Source organism: Corylus avellana, chromosome ca6 (genome assembly GCF_901000735.1).
Source record: "Corylus avellana chromosome ca6, CavTom2PMs-1.0".
Lineage (NCBI taxonomy): Eukaryota > Viridiplantae > Streptophyta > Magnoliopsida > Fagales > Betulaceae > Corylus > Corylus avellana.
Genome location: NC_081546.1, coordinates 1,896,270 through 1,916,886, shown reverse-complemented (window position 1 = coordinate 1,916,886; position 20,617 = coordinate 1,896,270). Strand labels below are relative to the sequence as shown.

The window sequence follows — 20,617 nt, the reverse complement described above, 5'->3', positions numbered from 1 at the left end:
TAAGGAGTAATGCTAAGGACGGTTTTTTGGTTTTCAAAATTAACATTGGATAAAAAGATGATAAGAGGGTAAAAAGATGGTCTCTAATCGCAAGTTTAAATGCAAATACGATTAACAAAAACTACAATTTACATATGTGGATGCGGATAATGGTAAGGTATGCAGCATCCACATTCTCATTTTATATATATATATATATATATATAATTTCACCAAAATAATGTCGTTTTGGATTTGGTAAGGGCCAGTTGTTTATGTTATGTTCGGGTTTTTTTTTTTTATACCTAAAAGCAAAGCTAAAAAAAAATCAATAGAAACCTAGAAAAGGCCCAAAAGTCCAATTACTTCAAATGCATATAACAAATAATATTAACTACTTTTAATAACCGCAATAACCCAGCAATGTAAATGGTAATTGCATGAGGCAAATGTAGATGGAGATACTTAAAATGATAACCGCATTTGCATTCACATTTTCAGCCATAACCTTTATTTTATGTTTGAAAAAGGGGAGGAACCGGCCACTTTTTTTTTCAACAAATCACAAATGTATTTACTTCTCCAAATAATAATAATAATAATAATAAATAGTACGACATAATACTATCATGCGCATTGATCACAAGGCATACCTTAATGGTAATTAGTGATGGAACATTTATATATGATAATCGGAAATTAAACTACAATATCCGCAAAGGGCTTAAAGACTCCACTTCTTCTTCCTCTCTGCACATATTCTAACTCTTATACATGCAGAGGGATCGATCCCCCTATGTATGCTTTCTATCTACAATTCGTACTAATTAATAAAAGAATGAATGATATTGATTAACCATACATACATATGTTAGGCCTAGCTATATGTATATAATAAATGAGTATATCAACTAACTATATATATATATATATATATATATATATATATATATATCATTATATCTTCCATTGTACGTAATTCAGTCGGCAGAGAGTCTTGAGAGAAGAAAGATACTGGCTGAGGATATTAGCACAGCCCCGGCAAAACAGGCAAGATCCACCGCAGTAACCAAATTTACACTCTTTAACTTCTCCAATACTCCCACTTGAAGAATCATCATCACAGCATGCCCGATTTTCGATTTGGCTTGTGAAACTGATTGCATCTCAGCCCATGTTGGAAGTGTCTGCATGCATGTATAAGATTATCATTTAATTGTACAAAGTATATGAGATCGATCATCGATGAGATCGATTATTATTTATGTTTGTAAAAATATGTGTACGTCCAAATACAAAAAGCTTCTGATGAAAGGTTAATTACCTTCATAGAGAAGAGTCCAAACAAGTTTGACCCGGAAAGCCATGGGCCCTTTTCTTTCATACTCCTTGTTCCAACAAACATGACGTACAAACCCATCCCGAACGTGAGCATGGCGGTTCCTACCAGGAACATGTCTGCAAAAATGATAAACATATATATAGTTCAACATTAATAGAACCACATGTATACAGAACATGCATTAACAAGCGGAAAAGTGAGAGAGAGAGAGAGAGAGAGAGAGAGAGAGAGAGAGAGATACCTATTGCTTCAATAAGTAGGTGCACCATATGTTCTTGGTCCATCTTTTGTGACAACGTCGTATAGAAATACTGCAAATATGACTCTAGTATGATAAAGGAACCCTGCAATGAGACGTAGAGAATGTTTAATTTGTTTTATTACTAAAAAGATGATTAGAACGATACTTAAATAATCAAATTTATTATTATTTTTGTTAATTTAAATTTTTAGGATTAGATAGATTATATATAATATTATGGTATTACTAATTACTCTACCTTTTTCATTTAAATTTAAAAATTCTACATATATAGGTAATATATATAAATATAGCTCATCAAAGATATTTATAAAAGAAAAAAACATATGAAGTCATAGTCCTAAACTTTTGCCGGAGAATTAATTAAAGAACAAATTAGTACCTCAACAAAACACAACACTGAACCGAGTAAAGATCCCGCAACAGCAATGAATGTAAAGAATCGGCAATCAATTATGGCCTGCGCATTGAAACCCAACAAAGACAAAAAAAAAATTAAAAAAAAAATTAGGAAAAAAATTTAAAATATTATGAACCGTCCGAGCAGCCATAAATGAATAAAGACGAACAGCCAAGATTAACGCACGTAAAGGAATTGAAAAGAGTGGCCTATCTATAATACCCTTTCAAGGAACATTTGGACGTAAAATTTGCGTGGCTTGAGTTGCACAGCCAGCCTTAGCAAAAACACGGCAGCCAGGCTAGCATTTGCCAGTACAGAAGCCAAATCCAGTAGTCCCCGATTGACTTGCGGTTTAGAGGTAATTGTTAAGCTCTCGGAAGCCGCTAACGAGGCCTTCACGGCCACCATCGGTTTCCTCTCCCTATCCCCAGAAACCGTCTTCTCTCCGTTAAACCCGGCCGCCGTGCTTACACACCTCACCGTGGTCCCGGACAACGAAGACGGCGACGAAGAAGAAGGAAGACCAAGACGCAAAGGCCTAGACGTACGTAATAATCTAGTGGTTGCCATTGTTCAACGGTGTCTTAGGAATTCTTTGGCCTAGCTAGTATCGCAGCTTGGCTTATTTATAAGTAGCATCAACCGTAGGAACAAGTTCGGGAGAAGATTCGAGGCATATTAGCTGGGATTGTCGGGGCATGGGGTGGGAGCATAGGCTTTTCGCTTTTACTTGGAGAGGTTGGTTTTGAATTTTTGCCAGTTTCTTGGAATGACATCAAAATCGTAGTCTCAACGTGCCGTTTTGTGCGTCCTCAGCGCGTGGGCCCGCTTGCGTTGTGAGTCGAACACGTGTTTGTCTGTGCCTTTTGAGGTGACTTTTACTGAGGCTTGTTCTCCATCGTCGGCTTGATTGCTTGGAATTCCAGCACGCCCTTAGAATTTTTCTTTTTTCTTTTTTTTTTTTTTGGTTGCATGTTGGGCTTAATTTCGACAGGAGAAAAGGATGGAATAGTAGTCGTCAGCCCTGGAAGCTTGCGGCTGCGAATTAAGCACTTTTTTTTCAGATATTTGGATGTTTTAGATTTTTACGATATTTTATCAAACAAATTTTCTAAAAATATATATATATATATATATATATTTTTAAAAAAATGCTAGACTTATAACTCTCGTAAACAAGGTGTTAGCAAGTTATAAAAGATTTGCAAGTGTAATACTATTATTTTCAAACTAAATTATTAGTAGTCTACTATTTATCATATATATTTTTTTTTAATATTTTGAAATTAATTAAAAACAATCTATCATTTTATTTGAAAATAATAATTAATTATTTTTTATATTTTAATAAATTGAGTTGAACAAACACTTTCCCCATAAAAATATCTAAAACATGTTAGATTCTTTTTCTAAGCAAAACTTTCAGGATTTAAACCACTAAAACTAAAAGTACACCGGCCAACACCAGCACATATGTCACCATGTGGAAACCGAAGAGGTGAGTGACTATGAACTGCAGTCTGCAGAGCAGCCCGACGGTCTAAAACACGTGCAACGTGGCTGCAGCAAATACCGCAAGGAGTGGTAGGTTAGTCAAGTACGATTACTATTTTCTATTTTCATCCCAACCATTCCAAACAGGGGAGAACGAATTTTGTCCGCAAACCCATCCGCGTACTGTCCTTTGCATTGGCTTTGGAAAAGCAATTTTACAGTACAAGGAGAGGCATTAACCAGCCTGGCACTGTATTTTGTACACGTTGATATTTTCAAACAGTATTCTTTGCCAAAACCCTTTCTATACGTAAAACATGTGCCCAAGTTGGTCTTGCTTAAATTCCATTTGGCGTTTTCATGCCCAACTTGTTTGGACTTTCAACACAAGTTTTACAAAACCCTAATTGGTAGGCCAAAGAGCTTAAACCCAGATTGGACCACAACTTCTTCCAAGAAAACGGAGAATACTTTTCAAAATGTAAACCTCAACAAAAAACACTTTTCGTAAAATATTTTCCACAACACACATACCACATGGAGGTTACCTCTAGAAGCCCAATTTATTCGTCTACTCATTTTTGTTTTGTTTGAACTAGCATTATGTTTACAAACTTCATTATGAAGACAAAAAGAAGCAAATTATAAAGCATTGCAAAAGTCTGGCCGAACCACTTCCTTTACAAGAAAGATAAAATGAAAGGGAAAAAAGAATATTTACAAAAAAAAAAAAGCTTTTTGTTCCCTTTTGGTGGGTGACTGATTTAAAACCGCATGTACAAGATGCAGCCTCAGGAATTTTCCATCGCTTCTATGCATAGACAAAAATGATCACATCTATAATGATTCCATTCTACCAAAGAATACAGCAGCTTCATATGTATAATATTCTCAAATTTCAATGTCGTTTCATTTTCACACCCGATATGAACCAAGACAAATGACACCATCACAACAGACGGAAATTGCAAATTTACATAAACCCAGAACATAAGCGGGCAAAGTGACATAACCAATACCGAACTAGCCGAGAACTTCCAGTTTAGCAGCTTCAAGCCTTCAACCATTAAAGCAATTCAGCAGTTTATAACTTTATAGATCACAAATGTGCAAACCATTTCCCATTTAAACAGATGTTAATTGCACTAAGGCCCATTCCGTTGAACCAATTATAGGCTCAAGGAAGGCACCACTACCCTCTCAAATAGACAATCCACATTCGCTACTACTCCTGACTACAAAATATTAAAACCAAATGATTATTTAGGGCCTGTTTAAAATTGTATTTGAGGGGCCTAAAAGTACTTTTAACATTCAAAAGGTCCGTTTGAAAAAAATAAAAATAAAAAAATACTCATTTAGAATTAAAAACACTTTTAAGAATCCAAGAAGCCTAAAAGTAGCCAAAAAAAATAAAAAACTTTTGACAAACTTAAAAATGAAACTTTTGCCCAAAAGCTCTTTTTGTCTTAAAAACTTTATTTCTCAAACGCAATCCTAACCAGATTCTTAATAGTGCCAAAGACGGACAAGAAATGTTTCCGTAAAATAGAATCACAAGTTAAATCATAATTCCATACAGCCAATGCCACATAATCTCTTACAATTTATACAGAGCAAAAGAAATAAACGGAATATAGGAGATCAAAAAGGTCAAGCAGAACAAAATGGAGCATTTCTCTCAGACAAATGCCTCGATTGTCATCAGGGTGAATGGATAAAGAGATCAGACTTGTCATCGTTTTCATCATCATAGAGAAAGATATTCTCATCAACTTAACATCGCTTGCAAGTCTAAATTGTAGACTCCATGGCTGTTGCAGGTACAAGCAATGTTGAATGCAGACTAACTGCGAGCAGTTTAAGCCACTAAATTCTAATTCCCTTGTCTTTCCCCACATTCATCGCATCTTTCTAATCCCTAGGCATTGGGGGAATCTACAGACAACAGATCTAGATCCCCTCCAATCGGGAAGAAATTAGAGATTTTTCAATTGTTAATCATGATCTTTCATTTTAAATCCAATGATCTATAAAATCATTTAAATTTCGATAAAATAAAAGCCAGCATTTAATGCCTTAGTTATACAAAAGCAGCTCGCATTTTATAGACTATTGGATTTAAAATGAAGGGCCACAATTAACAATTGGAGAATCTCCAATTTCTCCTCAATTGGAGGGAATCTCAATTCACAATTGGAGAATCTCCAATTTCTCCTCAATTGGAGGGGATCTCAATTCACCAACACTGAGGTCAAATCCAGTGAACACATGGGTGGACCATGTGCACTCATGGACCAATCACACCAGAAAAGTCTTGACTACTTGCAACCCACAAAAGTCCGTAGCAAAAAGAGGTCAAGAAATTAACCCACTATCTTTCTTCAACATTTTCTAAAATTTATAACGTGAGGTGAAGCACAGCCACACATGCAATCTTGAAAGCAAGCAATACAACAAATCCAAACATGCAACAACTATAAAACCAACACCCTTTGACAAGTAAACACTTCATTAGAAAAAAATGCAATTTTTGAAGCCACATTTCAGAGGAGAAATGGGGATGAATAGTTGGGGTTTCTCTCAGACAAATGCCTCGATTGTCATCAGGGTTGAATGGATAAAGAGATCAGACTCGTCATCGTTTTAATCATCATAGAGAAAACTCCAAAATATCACAATTAATAGTACCATGCCAATTGAAAGATATTCCCATATTGTCATCAATTTAACATCACTTGAAAGTCTAAAATGTGGCCTCCATGGCTATTGCGGGTTCAAGCAGTGTTGAATGCAGACTAACTGCAAACAGTTCAAGCCGCTAAATTCTAACTCCCCTCCTTTTCACCACTTTCATCGCATCTTTCTAATCCCATGGCAATGGTGGTGTGAGAGGGGGCGCTGTAGACAAAACCGAGGTCAGATCCAGCGAACACATAGGTGGACCAGCACCCATGGACCTCACACCAAAAAAATATTGACTAGTTGCAGCCCACAAAAGTATCAACTCACTCTCTTTCTTCTACATTCTCTAGAATTTATAACGTGAAGTGAAGCACAGCCACACATGCAATGTTGAAAGCAAGCAATACAACACATGCAAACAACTATAAAACAAACACTCTTTCACAAGTAAACTCTTTATTTGAAAAAATGCAACTTTTGTAGCCACATTTCAAAGGAGAAATGGGGAAGAATAGTTGGGGTTTCTCTCAGACAAATGCCTCGATTGTCATCAGGGTTGAATGGATAAAGAGATCAGACTCGTCATCGTTTTAATCATCATAGAGAAAACCCCCAAATATCACAATTAATAGTACGATGCACATGGAAAGATATTATCATATTCTCATCAACTAAACATCATTTGAACGCCTAAAATGCGACCTCCATGGCTATTGCAGGCTCAAGCAGTGTTGGATGCAGATTAACTGCAAGCAGTTCAAGCTCAATTTCATCGGTAAATCCTAATTCCCTTGTCTTTTCCCCACTTTCCTCTTCACATATTCAAGCAAAGAGGTCTTTCTTCAACATTTTCTAGCAGTTATAACGCGAGGTGAAGCACAGAGCAAGCAATACAACAAATGCAAACAACCAGAAAAAACTAACACACTTTCACAGGTAAACTCTTCCATATGAAAACAAGCAACTTTCGAAGCTCATTTCAGCAGAGAAATGCGGATGAATAGATAGGGTTTCTCTCAGACAAATGCCTCGATTCGTCGTCAGGGTTGAATGGATAATAAATCGGACTCGTCATCATAATCATTTTCATCATCACAGAGAAACCCACCCCACTCTATCACGTACAAAACAACTGATATAAAAAACATTAGTATGACTCCAAATCTGAAAACTTACCTGGGAACTGCGCGAAGGGTGAAATGTGCCGAACGGCTTGATCCTAAACCCCTGCGTACATCGTATTTATAGGGAAGGGAAGTAATCCACCGCTAGGGTTTACGAGGTGACCCTATTACGAAATTAACCCTTATGTTTCTATTGGAAACGCGCAAAGATCACCCATCCCACCTTGGATCCAACAAACGACGTCGTCGGTATAACGGAAAAAAAAAACATAAAATAAATAACTCTCCCTCTCTCTCTTGTTTTCTTACAGCACCGTGCTATTAAAACAATCAACGGTTGGGATTAAATCGAATAAAAACAAAAACAAAAAAAATCAAAACTACAGCACCTGCAATTTATGAATTGAGAATGGGTAGATCTCCAGGTTCGCAGCTTTGCGAAGATGCCTTTGAAAGATTTTATGAATCAGTTCTCTCCTCCCCAATTTGAGCAAGGGACTGACATGGAGTTCCAGCAATTGAGAGGAACGTGCAAAGGGGCAGCACAAGAAAATGGGTTTCGCAAGAGCGTTAGTCTTGTTTAGGTTAAAATGGTGATGTAGTTTTTTTTTTTTTAAAAAAAAAACATTGTTAAATCTCAACCGTTGATTTTTTTTTTTAAAAAAATTTTATTTAATCCCAACCATCCGTTGTTACTTGTTTTAACAGCACGGTGCTGTAGAGCCGGATCCGTTTTCTTTTCCTTGGCTCGAATCTACTTCATCATTTTCACCATTTTTTTTTCTATCAGCATTCACCACTTTGCTTTTTCACTCTTTGACATTTTCTCTGATTCACGCTCACCCACCAATGTCTTCTTCCTCTTCCTCCCTTCAAACTCGCCGTTCACCCATTACTTCACTCCTCTTCTCTACCTCTCAATTTCTGCTCTTCCCTCTCTCTTTCTTTCTTCTCTGTGTTTTCTCCGACATTTCTCTCTTTCTCTCTGTTTTTCTTTCTAAATTTTTCTCCCAAACCTCTCTCTTCCTTTCTCTCCGTTCCTTGAGCAAAAATGTATCGATTTCTTAGTTCGTTTGCTCCCGGATTCAAACACGTGAAGTTAGGCCAAAAGCTTTGGACTACCAAGATCATAACACCGGGCTTTTTGTAAAACGTGTCTCTTTTGTTCTTCGGTTGCTCCGCCACAATACAAGGGACACGTCTCTCTTCTTACCTATTCTCCAATCTCTGCCTTATGTCGCAGCTTCTTTTGGGCGCATAGAGACAACAAAGCATGGTCCTCGTGGCGTCTCACTTCTTGATTTCCATGCCGGCATGCCCACCTCGCAAGCACTCAAATAAACCATACCGGTCTCACTCTCGCACACCCTCGTCAAAATTGAACCAACTGTCATTATCTAATGAGCGACCAAGAGCGTGAGTTTCTCTCCGTGACATTTTCGCAAACTCCTTCCGGGCGCCCCATTAACTCACCGGGTTTGACTTCGAATTCTGCAGGTGCGAATGTTTCGACTTGTACAAGGACCTGGTACCGTACGGCGAGGCATGGTCTTGGCAGAAAAGAATTGTTATGGACAAGAAGGCGTCGATTGAGAAGAACCAAGATTGCCCGGACACACTTATCATTCTACAGCATCACCCAGTGTATACATTGGGCACAGGTAGTTCGGAAGAGTACCTGAATTTCGACATCAAGAATGCTCCTTACGATGTTTACCGAACCGAACGCGGCGGTGAAGTTACGTATCATGGGCCTGGCCAGGTACTCTTCCCAAATTGCTAATCACATAACTAAATTCTACAATCTGTTTGTCTATGTGACTTTCGTGTTAATATTCCCCTCATGTGTTGGTCTAGAATCTCCTTCAGTGAATGATCCTAACATGTGAAATTTTGAATTCAGTACATAACCATTGTAAAATGAAATTTATTAAGCTACCAAAATAATGAATTTAAGTACTTAACCATTGTAAGATAAGCTTTTGACATTGTCAAAATTTGGAAGTGAAATAGAGAAAATTCATTTTACAGTCAAGGTTGTGTTTTGTTGCATTTAACTCTGTATATATTGCAACATGTAAATCAATAGATTTGTAAAAGATAAGTGTTACACATCCCAAATTTTCTTCTCAAAAGCTAATTCTCAAATGATGTGTCACCATCTCATGAGATTTATTATTTTGGAAAGTGTGTCACCAACTCATGGGATGGTAACAAATCATTTGAGAATCAACTTTTGAGAAAAAAATTTGGGATGTGTAGCATTTAGTGGTGTGGTTTGGATTTGTTATTTTTTTGGCTGGGGAAGAAACTTTGGACTTTATTAATTGAGCATGCAACTGAAATGAGTATAGGCCCTATAGGGCATTCTCTTTGTTTTCGTGTATTGTACCTAACTTTGGGTGCATGTGTGTTGGGCTGTAGCTAGTTATGTACCCTATTATCAATCTCCGAAATCACAGGATGGATCTTCATTGGTACCTCAGGGCACTTGAGGAGGTGGTCATCCGTGTTCTTTCCTCAACATTTTCTATCGAGGCATCTCGGCTTGACGGCTTCACTGGCGTTTGGGTTGGTGTGTATCCTAATCCTTACCTTTTGTTGTACTGGTTTGCACAATGTATGTTCTCTGCATTGAGTTATCACCATTGAGGTTGTTTAAGCAACTGATAATTATCTGAGTACCTTAGAGATCTATCTGTGTATATTTGTGTTCGCAAACAAATTATAGTAACCTCAGCATTTTCTGCTGTGCTCCATTTTAGAACACATAATTCCACTAAACATGTATTGGGATTGTGGTTCTCATTTGTTTTAACCCATTACCCGAGCATCAAAAGCAACTACTGAGTAAATGTGAGACGAAATAGTTTCTAAGTTTCATATGATCATGTTATCACCTACCAACTTATTAGTGGTTAATTGGATTTCTTTGAAAGCATACGGATGAACTTTTGTACTGTTTCAATCTTATTTCGTAAGTGAAAATTGACTCTTAGATGCTGCAAATTGCATGCAATTTAGTTCAAGATCAATTCCCACTTGATAAATGGTCTGTGGCTCTCCTTATTTAATAGTATAAGACTATGGTGGCACCACATTAGAAGTATATTATCTGAGAAAAGATGCCAGGAACCACGTTGTAAATTCATAAATATTTCACAAATTCTATATTTGTGCTGTGATGAAGACCTTGACTTTGATTTCTGTATTTGTGCTGATATTTCTTTTCCATTTTACTTCAGGAGATAAGAAAGTGGCAGCCATTGCAATACGAGTATCTCAATGGGTAACATATCACGGCTTAGCACTAAATGTCACCACAGATCTAACTCCATTTCACTCGATAGTTCCATGTGGAATACGAAACCGTCAGGTTGGAAGCATTAAGGGGTTGCTAGGAGAATTTCAGCCATCAACTGGATGTGAAATTCATGATCGCCAGCTAATTGATATCACTCACGCCTCTCTGATCGAGGAATTTTCAGACGTTTTTCAGCTTGCAATCCATTATAAAACCATCCCCATGCTGGATTTTGCAGAAACAACACCTGTAAGCCATCTCAGAGACTAAGTTGACAGACTCAATGCAGCATGTTTGAATTTATCTATTGCTTGCCATTATCAGAACAGAACAGAGTAACAGGATCAATTTTGCAGTCTTGTGTATACTTGAACTTACATTGTTTTCCATTGTATGCTTGAAGATGATATTTGAGAGATTTTTTTCTTCTCTCTTTTGGTCAGAATAATAGTGAGTTAAAGCAATGGTTTTTTTGTATTTCATTGGATATTTGGAGTACTAAATGAAAATTTCAAAACTTCCCCAATCAAGTTTGATCTAGAAAAAGCATGCCATCTGTTTCATCCTTCACAAAAGAATAATTATTGGTGCAAATTGGTTGTAGTGAGAATTTTAATATATGGAATCTTTTTTTTAAAAGCAAATTAACATCTAGTGTTTTATTCAAAAGGGTGCCAATTGACCAAAATTTTGACAATGGGAAACACCAAACCAAAAAGGAAATCAAAGAAACAAACAAAGGCTTGAACCATATATGCATTACTCTTCCCGAAACAGAGCAATTGATAGTAGGGTACCCATGTGAAATAGGACTTCTGTGTTATAATCGAGTCTTGGAATATAGTTGCGTTTGTCGCTTAGCAGGCCAATCTTTGTATTATAGAAGAGAAAGTTTTCGCTGTTCACTTTCACTAGTATTTCACCATCTTCAAATAGCCCTATAACTTGTAACTCATCTGTATTCTCTTGCAGACACAGAATCTCTTGGTGACGCGGAAAGATCTCTTGGTGACGCGGAAAGATCGTGTATTCTTTGACCCACTCTTTCTTTTGATCATATTCCTTCATTACACATATCTCGATTTCATAATATGATCTACCAACAACGGCCATTGCCAAGTCTCCTCCGAGATCAACTAAATGGCAGGACTGAGACTTAGACTGAAATCTGGGTGGATAAATCAACCCAAATACCTCCTTCCCAACATCAAAATAAACAATCTTGTATTGAAGATCACCCCTATGATGATAATCTCCAGGCCTAACAAGCCAATGAAGTGCTCCACGTGCATATACAGGCCTTCCATAGAAATGACCCTTAGGACTCCTAATTGTGGCTTTAGGAGGACCTTTAACGGCTCTCCACGAGGAGCCTCTACCTCTTCCAAGAGTGTACACTTGGGCACATAAATCATCATCATCATCGCCTGTATTTTTATCATTGAAAAAAAGTCCAACAATCTTGTATGTATTTGTTGAACAATCAAACCCCAAACCATAACTACAACTGCACATTGAATCATGCACTGGAGGCCATGGGGCGCCTTTGCAAGGGGGACGTTGCAGCTCTACAACTTGTTGCCTTTGAGGATTAACCAAAAACAAAGGGCTATGGTTGCAATTCCAGAAACGTCTTGTGAAACAAAGCAACCCATTGCAGCAGCCCTCAAGAGAATACGCTTGGCAATTTACAAACCTTAAGAGCCCCCTCCTATCTTCTCGAAACACTGGGTCCGGTTTGTACGTGGGTTCCATAAGTAGAATTTTGGGTTCTTCAACGCGTCGGAGTCGGTGCGTGCGAGCAAGGTCTGGATCGTCGATGATGGTGCACCACAGCGGAGAGACGCACCTGAAGCGTAAGAGTGTCTTGATGGGTAGCCGGGAAAAGATGTCGTACAGTACATCCGACGGAAACTGCTTTCCCTTTCCCACCGGACAAAGTTTTCCCCATCTAGTTACAGCTCCTTCTAGAGCACCATCATTGATCTCCACCTCAATACCTTCTTCTTCCGTTAATGAAAAATTCCCCCACATCCTAGTAAGGTCTTCCGCCATTTGAAAAACGAATCCCCAAGTATATCGCAACCAAAACTACCGCCAGAAAACACCTACAGAGCAAAACCAAACTACCTCCAGAAAACACCTACAGAGCAAAACCAGAATCCCTTCACAGTCGTACCCTTGACCTGAAGAACAGTTTACTACTCACCTGGGTTTTGAGCTTCCCAGAGAGAACAAATTTTTTCCCCTTTTTCTTTAGCTCCCCTTGCGTTGATACTTTCTAGGGTTAAATATAGGGAGAAACTTTATCACATTGGCCTTGCAAGCCAAGGCTGTGCTTGGGTAAGTAAAGGCAAAATATAATTAATTGGATCTTTTCCGTTTTTTTTTTTTTTTTTTTTTTTTTTATTATTATCTTTTTCTTTCTCAAGATAAATACATTAATAAACAATTCAAATCACAAAAACACTTTTAAAAACACAAAAACAATTCTCATATTTATGTCAAATTATAACACCTATTTTAAAAACATAAAAAATTTCTTAAAAAAACAGTGGAATCTTAACTCAATAAATTTTCCTCCCAATGCCATTGAAGCATAGGCAGAGTGGTAATCCCCCACGTAATTGCAGTGTAATTGTTTTTAAGAATTAGTAATATGATTGAACAATTTCAATTTTTCTACATCACATATAGAAAAAAAGATCCCTGAATTTGCTCTTTACAGTTTTTATTTTATTTTATTTTTAAGAGCCTATAAGCTAGCATTAAGATCTTCTAAATTTTTAATGATATATTTAGAGTAGAATACTTATCATTATTTTAAAATTAAATTATTCGGATTTTATGCCATCAATATTTATCATAAGTGAGATATAACGAATTCTCTAGAATTTTTAGGAGATTATAAATATCTTTAAATCTCCACTATTTAAAAAAAAATTGCCATATCAATATTTATTATAATTTATCACTTAATTATTTACCATATTTATTACTATTTACATTTTATTATTTACTATTGTGAGTGGCAAAAAAAAGTTATGGCTGCCGTCAAAGGAATCGTGTCTTTTTCTGCAGTAAATAGAACTGCATATAGTGGATGCTTCTACTCTCACCCTAGAGTTGGAAATTTGACTACACGTCCAGCTGAGGGCTTGAGCTTGAGCTTCAATCCTCCATGGCTCCCGCCTCAGAAACTGGTGGGTGTATGTGTCAATCGCGAGTCTTTCGGTGCTTTTGGTGGCACTGGCTTGGGTTTTCAAGGCAAGGCGAAGAAGGATCTAATGGTGGTTTTGAGGGTCTCTCCTCAAGAACCCATCCGTGCCCAAGGGAATAAGCGGGCAACCTTGGATTTCAAGCGTTTATGCAGAGATGGAAAAGTGGAATCAGCTCTTGAAGCCATGGATGAGATGGAAAAGAACGGGGTTCTTGTTGACTCGCTTGACCTTGTGAAATTGCTGCAAGTGTGCGAGGCTAGGAAGTTGGTAGGAGCTGCGAAAAGGGTCTTGGACTATGCAACGATGTCGCTATCCGGTACTGTTGTATTTAACAAGCTGGTGCGGGTGTACTGTAATTGGGGTGATACAAGGACTGCAAGAAACGTGTTTGAGGAAATGCCTACGAGAGACTTGGATTCCTGGAACAGGATGCTGATTGGTTTGGCAGAAAATGGGGAAGGAGAAGAAGCTTTGGGAGTCTTTTCCCGGATGAAGAAAGAAGGAGTAAAGCCTGATGGGTCTACTTTTCTTGGTATTATTTTGGCGTGTGGATGCTTAGGAACAGTCTTGAACGGGCAAAAACATTTTATGTCAATGAGCAGGGACTACGGGATTACTCCTTCCATGGAGCATTACGTGGCCATAGTTGATCTTCTTGGAAGGGCAGGGAAGATAGCCGAGGCAAAGGAGTTTATTGCAAATATGCCGATTGAGCCAAGTTCAGTTGTTAGGGAAACACTACAGAAACACTTTCCAACTGAAACAAAAGGAAAGCTTGGGAAACAAAAACCTCTTCCTAGTTCAGAACACAAAAGTAGAAGGAAAGTTAAAGGCAAACGTATTAGGAAGGGAAGGAAACCTGCTCCATATAAAATACCACAGGGAGTCATTCATGTGAGTGCAACATTCAATAATACTTTTGTAACTGTTACTGATCTCCGGGGCAAGGTGTTTTCTTGGTCCTCAGCTGGTTTGTGTGGATTCAAAAATACAAGAAGAGGAACACCATTTGCTGCTGAAACTGCGGCAAGAGATGCTATTCAGTGGGCAATGAAGCAAGGTTTGCGGCGAGCAGAAGTCATGATAAAGGGCGCTGGTCTTGGAAGAGACGCGGCACTTAGAGCTATACGTCGAAGTGGTATATTCTTGAGTTTCATTCGAGATGTAACCCCTCTGCCACATAATGGTTGCAGGCCCCCTAAAAAGAGACGTGTATAAAAATAGAGTAACTTTGAGACAATAAAGTTATTTCTATTAGGTATTTTTGGATTGGAATAACTTAGAGATATTAAGTTATCTTTATTGATAACATTAGAATTAGGATTTAGATGTTACAGATAGTATGTTATCATTATTATTATTAAAAAAAAAAAATGAGGTCATATGTTATCATTATTGTTAACGTTAGCAATGGTTTGTTTCGGTTGGTCTTCAAAATTTCTCGGCATTATAAGATTATTCGTATTGAGCTCTTCAAAATTTCTCTAAATTTAACTCTAAAAACTGATGGAGTAGATTCTACAACTGAACTAAGGATGTCATTACATTACTTGAATAAGTACAAAAACTATTAAAAAAAACATGTGTTTCCCACGCGATAAATGACATATAACACTTTTAAAAACTAAGTTGGAGTAAATTTCTATCCAAACTGTAAATAGTACAAAATATACAGCATCCATCAGTAATTCTCTGCTACAGGTCTAGAAGGGAAAAGCCTTAAAAGAAATGTTATCAACGACCAGAGGCAGACAACACCTAGAATTTGGAAAGTCACTATCATGCCAAAGAGGGCACCACTTCTTTCTAGCAATTCTGGAGAAGCAGGAAGCCCCTTCATTGAGAAAACGCACCTCTCAATGAAATGAGCAGCTTTTGTCAACTGATAAAGTCTATAGACCTGCCAAATTAATTCAAATCCATCAAAACCCTGTTTTGGCTAAATAAGGAGGCATCTGAAACAACAGAAATCAAAATCATATACCTCGAAAATTATAGGAACCAAGGGCCAACTGGACGATCCACGCTTTTCAAGAAGCTTCTCAAATGCAAGTTGAGCAACACAGCTGATTAGAAAAGGAACCACCGAAACCAGGCCCGGCAGGCCAATCATTGGCCAGGTTACATACACGGCAAAGAGAGGGGCCATGAACTTGAAGCCCGCTGTGAAGAAAGCACATGTTAAGTATCCTCTGAGACCTGTGATGAGACCCCACCTCTTTGGGCTAAATTGCAGATATGGCCTTTGAACACGGTCAGTTACAAGCAGGAAAATTGCAAGACCAATGTAAAAGAGGACCTCGAATAATAGAGAAGTCACCATTTCTGCATAACAATTGACATGGAAATGATTAGTAGAATTTTGACCCTACTTTTCCAAACACACAAGCAGCAATTCTCCTTTGCAGTTAATTATCTCCTAACCAGGCAAAATTCTGAAGCAATGGACACTGCAACATCAGCAACATTCCAACATCTTTCATTTACACCAAACCCCTATCCCAACTATAAGCAACTCCTAGTTCATTACAGTACAAGCAGCAATTCTCGTTCGCAATTAATTATCTCCTGAGTACACAAAAGGTAAAGCTGACAATTTTGTTTATCAGATTATTTCCAAAACACTATTTCTAACGATGCTTCAATCCAACTGTCACTACCACATAACTAAAAAAATTTACAACCATTGCATAACACCTAAAAGAGACTCAAAAAAAAAAAAAAAAATTAGCGGAAGAATCAAATACCTACGAGAAGCACGTCCTGCAGGATATCCTCAATTGCATTAGCAAGGAAGAATTGCGGAAGAATCAAAGATGATATCAATGCGATAGGGGCTAAAACCCAAATAAGGGAGCCCTTCTCTTCTTTAAAAGGGGATGACTGCAATTTCCCTTCCTCTACCAACTGGTGAGTCAACCCATAAAATGAAATTGAACCCGATTTACCGCGAAATGGCTCCACCCCGTTAGACCCACTAACAGGCACTCCAGAATCAGAACTCTCCCTCCCCGAAAATGCCAACTTAGCATCTGGGTTAGAGTTAGCAGCACATACAATAGCTCCCCTTTTCAAGCTCGGCATCAAAGACTTATTAAACTCCCTCTTCAAACCAAGCATCAAATGTGCTGGTACAGAACAGATTAAAAAAAAAAAAAAAAAAAAAAGTCTTTTAGAAGGTAGAACAAAAATGGCATAACCTCTTTTTTGTTTTCAACAAAGCAAGGAAAAGAAAGGAAATTCTCGAGGGCCTAAGCAGAGAAAGAGGCCAATTCAGCAAAGCCCATTACTTGACAAGGTATACATTTCATGATACCAAAACACTACCAAATAATATCAAAACACCAGCAAAACTATTTTTTCTTTTCTTTTTCCCTTTCTTTAGCCAAAGTTTTCCCATAACCAAACAGCACCCAATAAAAACTCACATTTCGACGCAATTCCAATCCGAACTCTTTGATCCCTCAATCCAACCTGACTTGTGGAAACCTTAAAAGAGTCAAGAAATGGAAACAATCCAAGGATTAAAAGTGAGAGCAACTTTGAAGAGAAATCTTAAACGAAGGAGACGCTAAAGGTACTTACAAATTGATGAGAGACTACGCGATTAGCGTACAATCCCAGCTTTGGGGCGGGAAGCCCACGACAAACGGATTGCAGCTCCATTTTCACGGGTTTAGGGTTTTAGCAGAGAACGCTTCGTTTTATCTGACTCAACGGCTTAAAGCCTTAAACCCTTCTTCTGTCTATGATTTATGAACTTCCCTTTCTTTTTATTTTATTTTATTTTTTACTATTAAATTTTGAATAGGACAAAAAAATAAAAATAGCTTAAAATTACCACTTTATCCAACCAGTTGATCCAATCTTTTCAAGACTTCCAAAGATGTGAACTATAATAACGACAATGAGAATTAACGGTTAAAAATTAGGCTCGACCTTTACCTTAAAATAATAATAATAATTAGGCTTGAGCCTTATTTATACTTTATTCCTTGATAAAAAATATTAGTTACACGAATTTCGCCTCAACTAGTGAGATGAAAGTGTAGTTTAAGAAATATTAGTGTATAATACATAAAAGAGAAGCAAACTAATAGAAAAGGCATTATTGTCCAATTATAGACATGTTAGATATCGTAATTATAGACATGTTAGATATCGTTTTTCAACCATTTCTTTTTAGTAAATATGAATTCATGTGGGTCTCACACAAATTCAATTGTGAATTTACTTATTCACTATATAAAAATAGTTGAAAGATGAGATGAACAATAATTTTTATTATTTATGAATCAAGATTTAGAAAACACTGTATCTATATCTTTTATTGTCGAATAAGGAAACTAGGAGCCAATCTCACCCGTCTATTTAGAGTGCTTTTAGGCAACAAGCAAGCAAGTAGCCCAACATTTTAATAGAAATATTTGTCTATTCGTTGATCAGTCTGCTACTTTGCATTGTTTTTGTTTAAATGATATATAAGAATTAAGTGGTTATATTTTAACAAATTGAGAAAAGAGATATTGTTGCTGATTAAGGAGCCGAACCCACAATGGCTTGCTCATGGAATAAGTTTAGTTAAATCTTATCTCGGTGCAAGAGAGGTACTGTAATTTATGTTTTTGCAATATAAATTTCTAACTACCTCTATCAAGCCTACTCAAGAAATGAGTAGATTCAATAACTAGACTAAGGATGGCAAGTGTTAGATTGTTCACAAAATATCCGTTCTTCTATGGTACAGGTCTAGAAGGGAAAATCCTCATTAGAAATGTGATTAAAGACCAGAGGCAGACCACAGCAAGAACTCGGAGAATCACTGTCACACAAAACAGCAGAGAGATAATGATTACATGTTCTATGGATCCATAGCGTTGCTGCTTTGACAAGATCAACACCTCAATATGATGAACAGTTTCTGTCAACTGATAAAGTCTGTAGACCTGTCAAATGAATTCAAATCAATCAAAGCCATGACAAAGAAGCTTATCATTTATTATAAGATTAAGTTTTTGGGATAAGAGGTCACGATCTAACATGGTATCGGAGCGAGTGAGCGACAGTCCAAAATTCGAATATTTCATGTGTTAGAAATTTAAGCTCACACGTCAGCTTAAGCTTAATTACCTCGAAAATGATAGGAACCAAGGGCCAACAGGACCATCCAAGCTTGTAAAGACTTGTTTCAAAGGCAAGCTGAGCAACACAGTTAAGAACAAGAGTAAGCAGTGCAACACGGGCTGGCGGATTAAGCAGCTCCCAGGCTAAACGCAAAGCAAAGAGAGGGAGGATGAGCTTGAAGCCCATTGCGAGGAAAGCAGATGTCAAGTGGCCTCTGAAGCCTGTGATGAGACCCCATCGAATATTGGGGTTGAATTGCAGATATGGCTGCTGAACATGCTGGGTCACTAGGAGGAATATTGCAAGGCCAATGTAGAAGGGGGCCTCCAGAGACAATGAAGTTCCAATTGCTGCATAATAAATATTATTGTCCTTGAGGAAAGCCTTGATTGCAGGGGCAATGTAAAGCCGGGGAAGAATAGAGGATAATATCAATGCGAGAGGGGCTAAGACCCAAAGACACGAGCCCTTGTATTGGTTCCCGCAGGCTGCGGCCACCTGCCTTCTCTCTTCTCCTACCAACTGGTGAGTCAACCCGTATAACGGAACGAGACACGATTTGTCGTGACTTGGCTGAGGCTCCAATATTCCATCAGAACCACCATGATGCACATGATGATCAGAAGCACATAAAATAGTTCCTTGATTTTTGCAGGGCAGTGAAGGCTCTCTAAATATCCCCTTCTTCAAACCAGGCATCAAATGTGCTGAGAAAGCCAATGGGCCGGGAAAAATTACGTACACTCATGATTTCTCTTAATTATCAAAATCTGATCATTGCAAGAATTTCCTTCGATCCAATTTATTATGTTAACTTGCTTATGTTCTAATTAAGCTACATTTTGATTATGTTAAGTTGTTTGATAATACAATCAAAATGTCTATTTGTAGGTCATATATACAGATGTGCAATATACAGAATAAAAATCCCATGATTAAATGATCGGATTTTGATATCATCTATAAGGAAATGATACAATTTAAATATAGAAAGAAATTCTATGAATTCTAAATTCATTAACAAATGATATGTTGGAGTTCAACTAGCTAGACGGGCATGAGTCGCGTGCATGACTGGCCTCCACTAAATAATTTTAACCCTCAATAATTAGTATAAGATAATAACTTTTATAGCATTATTCTCTTTTATATATATATATATATATATTCAATGGCTGCTACACGTTTATATCTAAAAAATGGCCGGTGCTTCACATATTTTATTATTTCTAATTAATTTGTTTACATCAACCAGAGATTTTGTTAGTTCATTTAATAGACGCTAGAGTATTAAAAGAGTAAGAATTATTCTAAGAGTTTTCAATTCAATCGAAATCAGTGTTTAATTCAAAACAAATGAGAAAATATTATATATAATTTTATGAGACTTCGAATGCAATTTGTGCACTTCACTTAAAGAAAACAGGCTATATTTACGCCAAAATAAACACATTTCATTGAAAAAGGTTTTCCTTTAAATTGAGTTAGAAAAAATTCCTCAAATTCATTCTATTAAATTGACTCTTTTTTTTTTTTTTAGAATAAGCGATTTTCATATGTATTATATGCATTTCAAAAAAAAAAAATTGCATTTGAGAATCAAACTCAATTTGAAAGAAAACTATGTTGTAATTTAATTCATTTCTTTAAGCACGTTTTTCCTGGACAGCGTATAAACA

General features: G+C 37.2%; 6 protein-coding genes, 1 long non-coding RNA gene and 4 other non-coding genes across 11 annotated transcripts; 2 read left to right on the top strand and 9 right to left on the bottom strand.

The window, feature by feature from the left end:
- Positions 1 to 653: 653 nt before the first annotated feature.
- LOC132185823 (uncharacterized) lies at positions 654 to 2,703 on the bottom strand. The gene is made up of 5 exons (XM_059599616.1): positions 2,206 to 2,703; positions 1,966 to 2,043; positions 1,563 to 1,665; positions 1,304 to 1,437; positions 654 to 1,166 (listed from the first exon to the last, which is right to left on the bottom strand). The coding sequence occupies exons 1-5, from the start codon at positions 2,554 to 2,556 to the stop codon at positions 960 to 962; spliced, it is 873 nt and encodes a 290-aa protein (XP_059455599.1). The 5' UTR covers positions 2,557 to 2,703; the 3' UTR covers positions 654 to 959.
- Positions 2,704 to 4,357: 1,654 nt separating this feature from the next.
- Positions 4,358 to 7,497, bottom strand: LOC132184283 (uncharacterized). The gene is made up of 2 exons (XR_009440549.1): positions 7,342 to 7,497; positions 4,358 to 6,381 (listed from the first exon to the last, which is right to left on the bottom strand). It is a non-coding gene; the product is annotated as an uncharacterized LOC132184283 (long non-coding RNA).
- LOC132185993 (small nucleolar RNA SNOR75) lies at positions 5,157 to 5,239 on the bottom strand. The gene has a single exon (XR_009440677.1). It is a non-coding gene; the product is annotated as a small nucleolar RNA SNOR75 (small nucleolar RNA).
- LOC132185992 (small nucleolar RNA SNOR75) lies at positions 6,059 to 6,142 on the bottom strand. The gene has a single exon (XR_009440676.1). It is a non-coding gene; the product is annotated as a small nucleolar RNA SNOR75 (small nucleolar RNA).
- On the bottom strand, positions 6,688 to 6,771 carry LOC132185991 (small nucleolar RNA SNOR75). Its single transcript, XR_009440675.1, has one exon. It is a non-coding gene; the product is annotated as a small nucleolar RNA SNOR75 (small nucleolar RNA).
- On the bottom strand, positions 7,177 to 7,266 carry LOC132185994 (small nucleolar RNA SNOR75). The gene has a single exon (XR_009440678.1). It is a non-coding gene; the product is annotated as a small nucleolar RNA SNOR75 (small nucleolar RNA).
- Positions 7,498 to 8,058: 561 nt separating the features above from the next.
- Positions 8,059 to 11,690, top strand: LOC132184818 (octanoyltransferase LIP2p2, chloroplastic). The gene is made up of 5 exons (XM_059598591.1): positions 8,059 to 8,705; positions 8,787 to 9,051; positions 9,714 to 9,864; positions 10,535 to 10,842; positions 11,566 to 11,690. The coding sequence occupies exons 1-5, from the start codon at positions 8,563 to 8,565 to the stop codon at positions 11,686 to 11,688; spliced, it is 990 nt and encodes a 329-aa protein (XP_059454574.1). The 5' UTR covers positions 8,059 to 8,562; the 3' UTR covers positions 11,689 to 11,690.
- A 59-nt stretch (positions 11,691 to 11,749) lies between these two features.
- On the bottom strand, positions 11,750 to 12,648 carry LOC132183936 (F-box/kelch-repeat protein At3g06240-like). The gene is made up of 2 exons (XM_059597407.1): positions 11,832 to 12,648; positions 11,750 to 11,790 (listed from the first exon to the last, which is right to left on the bottom strand). The coding sequence occupies exons 1-2, from the start codon at positions 12,646 to 12,648 to the stop codon at positions 11,750 to 11,752; spliced, it is 858 nt and encodes a 285-aa protein (XP_059453390.1).
- A 965-nt stretch (positions 12,649 to 13,613) lies between these two features.
- LOC132184256 (pentatricopeptide repeat-containing protein At1g05750, chloroplastic-like) lies at positions 13,614 to 15,118 on the top strand. Its single transcript, XM_059597817.1, has one exon. It carries the CDS (start codon positions 13,638 to 13,640, stop codon positions 15,030 to 15,032), a length of 1,395 nt encoding a protein of 464 aa, XP_059453800.1. The 5' UTR covers positions 13,614 to 13,637; the 3' UTR covers positions 15,033 to 15,118.
- A 320-nt stretch (positions 15,119 to 15,438) lies between these two features.
- Positions 15,439 to 17,549, bottom strand: LOC132184554 (uncharacterized). Its single transcript, XM_059598234.1, has 5 exons — positions 17,400 to 17,549; positions 17,243 to 17,303; positions 16,562 to 16,942; positions 15,799 to 16,139; positions 15,439 to 15,714 (listed from the first exon to the last, which is right to left on the bottom strand). Exons 1-5 carry the CDS (start codon positions 17,478 to 17,480, stop codon positions 15,496 to 15,498), a joined length of 1,083 nt encoding a protein of 360 aa, XP_059454217.1. The 5' UTR covers positions 17,481 to 17,549; the 3' UTR covers positions 15,439 to 15,495.
- Positions 17,550 to 18,550: 1,001 nt separating this feature from the next.
- On the bottom strand, positions 18,551 to 19,637 carry LOC132183935 (uncharacterized). The gene is made up of 2 exons (XM_059597406.1): positions 18,945 to 19,637; positions 18,551 to 18,760 (listed from the first exon to the last, which is right to left on the bottom strand). Exons 1-2 carry the CDS (start codon positions 19,635 to 19,637, stop codon positions 18,551 to 18,553), a joined length of 903 nt encoding a protein of 300 aa, XP_059453389.1.
- Between the last annotated feature and the right edge of the window lie 980 nt (positions 19,638 to 20,617).

Coding starts and splice junctions, on each gene's coding strand:
- LOC132185823 (XM_059599616.1), bottom strand. CDS start 2,556: ATGGCAACCACTAGATTATTACGTACGTCTAGGCCTTTGCGTCTTGGT. Junction 2,044..2,205: donor TCCAAATGTTCCTTGAAAGG/GTATTATAGATA, acceptor TTCAATGCGCAG/GCCATAATTGATTGCCGATT. Junction 1,167..1,303: donor TTGGACTCTTCTCTATGAAG/GTAATTAACCTT, acceptor ACATGCATGCAG/ACACTTCCAACATGGGCTGA.
- LOC132183935 (XM_059597406.1), bottom strand. CDS start 19,637: ATGCCTGGTTTGAAGAAGGGGATATTTAGAGAGCCTTCACTGCCCTGC. Junction 18,761..18,944: donor TGGTTCCTATCATTTTCGAG/GTAATTAAGCTT, acceptor TTCATTTGACAG/GTCTACAGACTTTATCAGTT.
- LOC132184554 (XM_059598234.1), bottom strand. CDS start 17,480: ATGGAGCTGCAATCCGTTTGTCGTGGGCTTCCCGCCCCAAAGCTGGGA. Junction 17,304..17,399: donor GCGTAGTCTCTCATCAATTT/GTAAGTACCTTT, acceptor GACTCTTTTAAG/GTTTCCACAAGTCAGGTTGG. Junction 16,943..17,242: donor GATTGGAATTGCGTCGAAAT/GTGAGTTTTTAT, acceptor GTTCTGTACCAG/CACATTTGATGCTTGGTTTG.
- LOC132184256 (XM_059597817.1), top strand. CDS start 13,638: ATGGCTGCCGTCAAAGGAATCGTGTCTTTTTCTGCAGTAAATAGAACT.
- LOC132183936 (XM_059597407.1), bottom strand. CDS start 12,648: ATGGCGGAAGACCTTACTAGGATGTGGGGGAATTTTTCATTAACGGAA. Junction 11,791..11,831: donor TGGAGATTATCATCATAGGG/GTGATCTTCAAT, acceptor GATGTTGGGAAG/GAGGTATTTGGGTTGATTTA.
- LOC132184818 (XM_059598591.1), top strand. CDS start 8,563: ATGGTCCTCGTGGCGTCTCACTTCTTGATTTCCATGCCGGCATGCCCA. Junction 9,052..9,713: donor CGTATCATGGGCCTGGCCAG/GTACTCTTCCCA, acceptor GTTGGGCTGTAG/CTAGTTATGTACCCTATTAT. Junction 9,865..10,534: donor CTTCACTGGCGTTTGGGTTG/GTGTGTATCCTA, acceptor ATTTTACTTCAG/GAGATAAGAAAGTGGCAGCC.